The 10,000-nt window shown below is 39.9% G+C and overlaps 1 protein-coding gene across 4 annotated transcripts in view; it reads left to right on the plus strand.

The window, feature by feature from the left end:
• The first annotated feature begins 8,350 nt into the window (after nucleotides 1-8,350).
• LOC113805783 (uncharacterized) overlaps nucleotides 8,351-10,000 on the plus strand; it is a 2,084-nt gene continuing 434 nt past the window's right edge. The window contains exons 1-2 of one of the 4 annotated variants that reach the window (XM_027356843.2): nucleotides 8,351-8,484; nucleotides 9,657-9,900. In XM_027356843.2, the coding sequence (XP_027212644.2) occupies nucleotides 9,688-9,900 (213 nt within the window). In that variant the 5' untranslated portion in view covers nucleotides 8,351-8,484; nucleotides 9,657-9,687. Of the gene's footprint in view, nucleotides 8,485-9,067; nucleotides 9,222-9,656; nucleotides 9,901-10,000 lie in introns of those variants that run through there. The other 3 variants (XM_027356845.2, XM_027356844.2, XM_070138233.1) reach the window with 3 other exon arrangements.

A 10,000-nucleotide genomic window follows, 5' to 3' on the forward strand; every position in this document is an offset into this window, starting at 1 on the left:
AACAGACAGACAGACAAACCGACAGACAGACAAACCAACAAACAGACAGACAAACCAACAGACAGACAGACAAACCAACAAACAGACAGACAGACAAACCAACAGACAGACAGACAAACCAACAGACAGACAGACAGTCAAACCAACAGACAGACAGACAGACAAACCGACAGACAGACAGACAAACCAACAGACAGACAGACAAACAGACAAACCAACAGACAGACAGACAAACCAACAGATAGACAGACAAACCAACAGACAGACAGACAAACCAACAGACAGACAGACAAACCAACAGACAGGCAGACAAACCAACAGACAGACAAACCAACAGACTTCGGCAAGTTTATTGAAACAAAAAGAGCTCACACTTTATAAGCGGCCGGTTTGTTAGAATTGCTCGACCCAAACAATATTCGTATACTTGACACTCATAAATAAATAAGTAAATGCATATTTATCAGTCTAGACATGCATATCATCCCGGGAAATATATGGTTAAATGTATATCTATCAGGTATATGGACCAGATATGCCTTTATTTCTGTATTTGTATTTCTGAAAATTCGTTGGGTCGGGCCTGGCACAATTTTAACAAACCGGCTGTATATGACAACTGGAGGGGGACGCGGTTTTGTCACTTCCGAGTTCAGTGCCAAGGCCTATTTAAGTATTTATATAGACCTTGTTCAGTGCTGCCTTGGGTGAAGGCCTATGACGTCACAGAGAGCCGAAGGTGAACAGAACCCGGATTAGAGAATGGTAGGCTGGGGGAAGGAGATCACAGAAAACGGTAGAAAACTCAGGGTACACTAAAATAATTTTAGACGCTGCCTGATTAACTGCGATTATAATGATGATAATAATAATGACAATAATAGAATAATAAAAATAATTACAATAATAGAATGATAACAATAATCAAATAATAATAATAAAATAATAACAATGATACAATAATAACAATAATGATATAATAACAATAATGAAATGATAACTAATAAAATAATAACAATAATGATATAATAAAAATAATGAAATAATGATTAATAAAATAATAACAACAATGATAATAATTACAATATCAAGTCTAAAACTAAAGAAAATAGCAAGAAGATAATAGGATCATAATCGTTTATACTCATAGTAAAAGTAATAGTAATAACAACACTAAAGATAAAAAATATAATAATAATAATGATAAAGATAATAATGATAATAATAGTAGTAATAATAAAGATAATAATGATAATAATAATAATAATAAAGATCATAATGATAATAATAATAATAATAACAAAGGTAATAATGATAATAATAATAATAATAATAATAATAATAATAATAATAATAATAATAATAATGATATTGATTTCCTACTCAGTTACCGATCTGAGCCGTGTAGTTAAGTTACCTTGCATATGTGTGTGCGTATATACGTCACACACACGCATATACGTATATATACGTATATATACGTATATATATATATATATATATATATATATATATATATATATATATATATGTGTGTGTGTGTGTGTGTGTGTGTGTGTGTGTGTGTGTGTGTGTGTGTGTGTGTGTGTGTGTGTATGTATGCATATATTCATATATAATATATACATACATACATACACACACACATATGACACATACACATACATACACACACACACACACACACATATATATATATATATATATACATATATATACATATATATGATATATATAATATGTATTATATACATTATATATATAATATATATAATATATAATATATCTATATCTATCTATCTATCTATATATATATATATACATATATATATATATATATATATATATATATATATATATATATATATATATATATATATATATATATATATATATATATATATATATATATATATATATATATAAACGCAGCGAATTCACATCACGCACACTGCACGTCACCAACGAAGGCACACTGACACTCCAGAGCAAAGATTATATAAGAAAGATAGGAAAGCACGTATCACAGCGCCATCTATTGTTCAGATATTACACTAACCGCCAACCGTTCGGGCTCACAGGTTTTTTGCCACGCTTTCCTCTCTTTCGTATATAGTCTTTGCACCAAACAAAGGACCAACAGGTAGCAACTGGTAGTGACATCTAAGACGCTCGATCTTCCTTAGATACAAGCATGACAGTCTGGTCAAGTATGTCTTCTCTCTTGGCATAAAGTTTCCTTTCCTTCATCGTTTTACTTTTTTCTCTCTTCGTCGATTACTTCGGCTGTTCATCCGGAGACAAGAGTAGACTTTGTTCTTCGAGGTCAGGTCACGCGAACCTTCATGACCTACTCGGGGTGACCCAAGTTGACTGAACTCTTCCAGCTTCCAGCTTGCTATCTCTCTTTCAGATTCAATCAACTCTTCATCAAGAAAGTCAATGCAGTACACTGTATTTGCACCCCCCCCCTTCGGTGATTATCTACGTATCACGTATCCTAATGAAGTACACTGTATTTACAATCCCCCTTCGGTGATTATCTACGTATCACGTGTCCTAATGAAGTACACTGTATTTACAATCCCCCTTCGGTGATTATCTACTCATCACGTGTCCTATTTAGGTAAATATTCGGAATTCCTTCGCATGACCGTTGACGACAACATTGGTATTAGTGGATAACTCTCACCCTCTGCTACCCAAATATCTAGAAATTATGTCGTGGAAACATCCCAAATACCCATAGTCTTGGCTCCGATAGCAAGGGAGGACATGGCAGGAACCAGTTAAATTGTGGGGGAAAATACAAGAAATATACACAGAATCAGTTACTACTTTATTTAATACAGGGGACTGTGCCCTCTGCGACCACCCTCTCCGCCCCACCCCCCCAACCCCACAACGAAAGACAAAGAATCCTCCACGTATTTACGGCAGGGCAGAGGTACGGACGACATGCGGGAGCGCCTGATGCAGAGTCTGCCTGACGGTCTGTCCTGCCGTATATACGTGGTGGATGTTTTGTTGTCCAGGGCGGGGGTTGTGGGGGGCAGGAAGCTTCTATGGGAATTGCAGGAGGTACATCCCTTGCATCTGACTATTGGCTAACTCCTTGTGTATTATTTATATTTTACCTCGGTACCTGCTATCGGGGCCAAGATTGTGGGTATTAGGAGTAGGAGAGGGTTCTAAATATTTGGGAAGGAGAGGGTGAGGTGAATCCGTCTTTACCAATACCGTTGCGATGGGTCATGCGAAAGCGCTACAAATATTTACCCCAACTTTTTAGCTGCGGTGGGGTGACTGCAAGCACTCCCGAGGAGCCACTGCTTCTCATAGCAAGCATCGGAGATCGATAGCAACGCTGCCTTGCCTCCCGAGTTTTAAGTCAATTACAAATTCCTCCAGGTGGGCTTTGTAGCGAACACACCGTTGTTGTGTGCATGAAACCGCTTGTTTTTCCACACTGTCGTACCAATTTGAACTGCCTTTTTCGGATCCGTGAATAGAGTCTGCATGTTTTGGATTTTCATATTGTTTTAACACTACTTGTAATTAGTTATTGCAGGGGTTACTAATTCATCATTTGAACCCGATCGAAATGCAGGAACATTAAATATTTATCACTCGTCAACGCCCAGCGGCCTCTATACCACCGTTTTTACTTCTAAAACCAAGTTGACAGCTGATTGTTATTTCTGTTGATATACAAATTACCTGTTTACTTTCATCAATATGTCTCTTTCTATTTCCATTCTCTATTTTGGTATATTTTCATTTAATTTGTACGTGTATCCCCTTAAAAATCTATGTGGGACATTCACGCAAAAATATTGACCGACTTATTTACTTCCATGATGACAGTGAAGTCTAAGGCACCACAACATAGGTAAATGTTTAACAGTTTTACTTCATGTATAGTTCTGTCTTAAAACAAACATTTATTTTTTTGATAAACAATTTAGTTAAATACAATTCATTATTTTTATTAACGCTAAAAATAATTCTTAGAGCACTCTAGTAAGCCAGACAAGACATAATGTGGATGAAAATTACTAAAATCTGTATAGAGGGAGCGAATTTGTTGCACGTGGGTCGGTCACGTGCAGTTCATTTCTTCTGATCATTTTAAGTGACCCGTTTTATTGTACAAAATAATTTAGTCAAATATATTCCGTGATCACACATATGTTTGTGTGTGTATATGAACACACACACATGTGTGTGAGTATGTGTGTTTGTTTGTGTGAGTGTTTGTTTGTGGTATGTGTGTGTGGTGTATGTGTGTGTGTGTGGTGTATGTGTGTGTGTGTGGTGTATGTGTGTGTGTGTGTGTGTGTATGTGTGTGTGTGTGTGTGTGTGTGTGTGTGTGTGTGGTGTGTGTGTGTGTTTATGTATGTCTATGTGTGTTCGTGTGTGTGTGTCTATGTGTGTGTGTGTGTGTGTTTGTGTGTCTAAGTGTGTGTGTATGTGTGTATACAGTGATGGGCATCGATACACAGAATTGTCGAAAACAATACTGATACATCAATGCTTGAAACCTGGCAAAAGCGTAGACAGTTAAAGTGATACCGACACCAATAAATGTATCGCCAATACTTTGTTGACAGAATATATCCCCACACCGTCTCCGAGACAGTCCATTTTACAAACCATTCTAGATTTTATATGGTTTGTTCATATCAGATGTGCCTGCATTTGTTTAATAATACCAGATGGTACTGTGTTCATTTTCTTCTTCTTTTCCAGTGGTCCATAACTGACCCTCATAATCTCAACGGCCGCCGAAAACATTTTTTAAAAGGATATAATTGGTACTGCATTAAATGGCTCTTCATGGGGAAGTGCTAGTTTTGCTACCAGATCCACCTCGTTACAGGTTGATATTCTTAAATGAGAAAGCATCCAGTATAGCGATACGTATATCTTGTTCTGATAGGCGAGGGACTTGGTGCATGATATGATTAGTTATCATGTTTCCTGGACTGAATTCATTTAACTCGCGACACCCAGCTGTCAGAGAAGACAGCTGGGGGTCGCTGCTGTTCCTCTTTTTATGATGGCATCAATTGTGCTTTCCCAGTTAGAAATTTGCGCACTTTCTTTAAGAGCAATGTCAGGAATTGATACACTAATCCCTGTTGCTCCATGAAGATCACAGCCGTTTGCGAATAGGGGGGCGGGGGATACCATGAATTTCATCTATATACTTCAAGTAATGGCATTTTAATTCTGTTACTGTCATGGATTTGGGCCCTGTTAATTTGTCAATGCGAACATATACGTGTGATCTATGCCATGGTGCAGCAAACATTGCTTCTGGAATGTTTATAGCATCAATGTTCTACACACTGAAGTTCAGAATTAGTTTGGGCAGTTTCAGGCCTTCCATTCTAAGTTGTACTGTATCAGATAGGAGTATCGAGGCCGCTGTGCATGCCCAACTTAAATATTAATCTCCTTAGAAAAAACAAAGGAAATTTATGGTTTGGAATGAATCTGCAGGTCTGGTGCCAAATTTGGACAATGGAAGAGTGGTAGGGAATGGGGAATATGAGAGGGTAGGGATGGGGGGGGGGGGGGTAGGAGTATGGGAGGTATGAGAGGGGAGTTTATGGTAGATGGGGAGAGGGGGGGGGGATGAGTAGGGTGGTAGGGTGATGTTGGCGCGCATGGGAGTCAAAGCCGCAAGAGTAATTCACCTCATTTCATTTCTAGGAAAAAGATTCCACTACGGTGCCCTAACTGCACGCCATCGAGCAGTATTCCATATAATAACATGCCATCTATACAACAATAATAAGCAAATCCTAATATATTATTGCAGAATTAGAATCATACCATTTACATTAATCTTTTACCAGATGATGGAAAAATAACAATGTCTCCCCCACAAAAAAATAAAGATAAAAATAAATAAACACTGGCAACTCTCCCCTTGGAAGTGGGTCTGTAGGTTTTTTTTTTTTTTTTTTTTTTATCTTATTTTAGATTTTTAAATTCCATTTTGAGAAGTGGTTTAATGAGCCTGTTCATGGAAACCACCTCTCTAATCCCTGTCTTTCAGACCCAGATATTACACTGGAAAAATAAAACAAGATTAAACTCAAAATACAAATCTTGTTTATATTTCAAAATCTCAGAGGGGTACTTTTGATATCGAGATGATGCGACTCTGAAGGAGGCACCTATGTATCTTCCTTATGTACTGTAAAAGTCTCAAATGCTCCAAGTAACATTCCTTGTTGTTTTGAAACAATCCAAAGGTGAAGAGAGGATTGTAAGACATGAGGTAGGGAGCAATCATCATAATACCAACATACTTATAGGTGTCAGATTTGCAATACCTTGTCCACATGAAATGTAGGGCAGTTTATGAGATCCGGAAATATACTAAGTCGTGATAGAGTTGATTATGAGTCCACGGAAAGTGCACTTTTTGCTGAATCTCTGAAGAACATAACTTGTATGAGAATGTCACCAGCATAGTATGTGTTACTGCACAAATCTCCTAACTTATTGTTTAGCTTGAAAATCTGTTAAATGGTGAAGGGGACAAAATTCCACCTCGTGGAGTGCCTAACTCTAGCTCTCCATAAATCCTGTAGATGCTTCGGTAACATACTTTTGCTTTTCTCAAAGACAGATAATCCTTTATCCATGGCAGAAGCTTGCCCTTAACTCCCAGAAGAGTTAATTTATGATGGATTGTAGAAGGGAAGATTCTGCCGAATGCTCCCTTGAAATCTATGAAGAAGACTGTGCATGATTTCCATTTAGGTATTGTGCTAAACACCCTTGTGTTCACCTTTTTGGAATCCAAAGACATGGATGAATATGATCCTTGATCTGGTGGAGCAGACGAGTGAGAGGAATCCTTTCGGAGGATTTAAAGAGACAAGATATTAGAGAAACTAGTCTAAATTCATCAAGGTATCCTGGTTTTGGGATAGGAATAATGGTAGCTTGTTTCCAGGCAGTAGACAAGATGCCCGCGCTATAGCTTAACTTGAAGAGATCAAGAAGAGAATTTCTTCCCTGTACCTGTACCTTTGCAAGAAATCAGATGATGTCATAAGTGATTCCATCATCCTCTATAGTCTTAATGGATGTATTAAGTTCATGATAGTAAGGGTACATTTTTAGGGTCTGGAAAACACGATTTATCTTTATTATGACATGCCAGCTAGATGGGATCCGGGCAAATCATTTAGAAGTTTAAAAGATAGACACAGCGATATTTATCCACATGTGTGCGAAGTTTTGTATCTGGCCTGAAGTACGTACACAGGTGTCTGGGGGGGGGGGGTAAACTTCCACATGTGCAGGTAGTTGCCACTTGTTTTTTTTTCTCGGTCGCCTCTGGGGTCTGCCGTCGATATCATCTTCACATGAGTGCATCATACTTGCCCTCAGTTTCCATGGGCTGCGTCCATTGTCAAGAGAGAGAGAGGAGAGAGAGAGAGAGAGAGGAGAGGAGAGGAGAGAGAGGGAGGGAGAGAGAGAGAGAGAGAGAGGAGAGGAGAGGAGAGAGAGGGAGGGAGAGAGCGAGAGCGAGAGAGAGAGAGAGAGAGAGAGAGAGAGAGAGAGAGAGAGAGAGAGAGAGAGAGAGAGAGAGAGAGAGAGAGAGAGGGGGAGGGGAGGGAGGGAGGGAGGGAGGGAGGGAGGGAGGGAGGGAGGGAGGGAGGAGAGAGAGAGAGAGAGAGAGAGAGAGAGAGAGAGAGAGAGAGAGAGAGAGAGAGAGAGAGAGAGAGAGAGAGAGAGAGAGAGAGAGAAATAACATTGCATTTTGTATTGCCAAGAGGCTTAGAAAAGTGGATATAAAGCGATGGTAGATTTTCATTATATTCTCTTTCCATTTATACAAATACCAAAAAATATATACCCCCCCCCCCCTCCACACACACTCAAACATGTCAGTGTTTGTATGCGCAGGTTAAGAGGGCGAAAATGCTGACAAGAATAGATTTTTTCTCTTTTTTTTTTGGCCATTAAGTTGCTAAAAAACAATCAGCGATCGAGAGGCAAGGAAGGAGAGAAGAAAGAAAGAGAGATAAGAGGGAGAAAGAAAAATGTGTGTGTGTGTGTGTGTGTGTGTGTGTGTGTGTGTGTGTGTGTGTGTGTGTGTGTGAGAGAGAGAGAGAGAGAGAGAGAGAGAGAGAGAGAGAGAGAGAGAGAGAGAGAGAGAGAGAGAGAGAGAGAGAGAGGAAGATAGGAAGGAAGGAAGGAAGAAGAGAAGAAAAGAAGAAAGGAGGGAGGGAAGGAAGCATTAAGAGTATATACCAAGCATGTACTCATTGATGACATTTGGAAACGTCTTGGGGGGTGGGGGTGGGGGGGGTGGGAATTCACTGGTTCTTATGATAAGAGAAGCAAGATTAGATACGAGAGACCTTTGCCAACTTGCAGCCAAGGCGAACGGCGAGGGATTGCCACAACAGCACTCACCCTCAAGGTACCACATTCTTCAATTCGAACAGGTGGGCTTCTGAACGGAATTATAGATTCGTGTTTCAGCTTTTATTTTGTGGTAAACGATATATATATATATATATATATATATATATATATATATATATATATATATATATATATACATATACATATATGTATATATTCTTATGTGGGTGTCTTCTTTAAATATCTGGATGACCTGTATTTGTCTGTCTGTCTCTCTCTCCCTCTCTTTCTGTCTCTCTCCCTCTCTTTCTCTCTCCCCCTCCCTCCCTCCCTCTCTTTTTGCCGGTCTCTCTCTGTCTGTCCCTCTCTTTGTCTGTCTGCCTGTCTGTCTCTATCTGCCTGTCTCTCTCTCTCCCTCTGTCTGTCTATCTGTCTGTCTACCAGTCTCCCTCTGTCTGTCTGTTTGTCTGTCTCTCTCTCTTTTCTCTCATTCTCTCTCCTTGTCTCTGACTCTGTCTCTGTCTGTCTGTCTGTATCTCTCTTCCATCATTTACTGAAAAAAATGAGTGATTGATTCCCTTGATAATCATCCCTAATCTTCTGAAAAGTCGGAAGAGCACGGTAGATAACAGAGGGGGGGGGGGAGATGCCCAAACACTTGATCAGATATTAACGAAAGTCACTGAACATTTTGAAAGAACAGTACCACTTGCAGATCCGGGAAAGGAGGAGATACGAAGAGAATTGTCTATAACGTACTTTTTTTTTTCGTAATGAGTGGTCGAGTGGGATTTTCAATTTCATGTCTACATTGTATGTAATTATTATAATTTGGCTAAAAGATATTTATGAATGGAGCAAAACATACACCTTTCTGACCAAATATGGGCATAATTTCAGAAGTGCATGTATACCCCGTCGCCATCAGCTGACGATTGCTTGGAAAGGCTGTATAAATGCCATATATCGCAAGTGAGAAGTGTTGCCGACCCTTAAACATGCTCAGTAAAAAGTGCCTAAATAGTTCCACTTAACGGTCACTCCATCCAAGCACGTGTATCGCCCTTGGAATCACTTAAGTGAAGCGTGGCGAGATCCTCGGGGTCGGCGATGGAGGTTTAAACTGTCATATTGAATAGTGAGAGATTTCAGACGAAATTGTTAACGTAAAACCGATTTCCATCAATTTTCGAATATCATTTTGCTGATCTTCTATAAACTGCTTAACCGAAGTTCTGCCCGCCTCTCGCAGCTGACTGACGAGACGGTCTGAAGAAGGAGTCATGTCGTACATCCCTGAAAAAAGTGTCGGGGCGGGCCAGGCAGCGCCCCCGCCCTACGCGCCCGTGAACTACGGCTTCAACCACAGCCCCTACGCCCCTCAACCAGCCCCCTCGCCCCTTATGGTAGTGCCTCCTCCACCAGCTGCTCCTCAGCCGGCGGTGGTGATGGTGGGCTCTGCCTCTCTCCCGCCCGGCGTCTGCACCGTCTGCAGGGTGAGTTGTGATGCGAAGAGTTCCTCGAGCGCCATTTTGATTTAGAATTGTTGTCCCCAGAAACAAAATACAGGATGCTGCCTTTGTGAGAGGTTGTGAT

Source organism: Penaeus vannamei, chromosome 24 (assembly GCF_042767895.1).
Source record: "Penaeus vannamei isolate JL-2024 chromosome 24, ASM4276789v1, whole genome shotgun sequence".
Taxonomy (NCBI): Eukaryota; Metazoa; Arthropoda; class Malacostraca; order Decapoda; family Penaeidae; genus Penaeus; species Penaeus vannamei.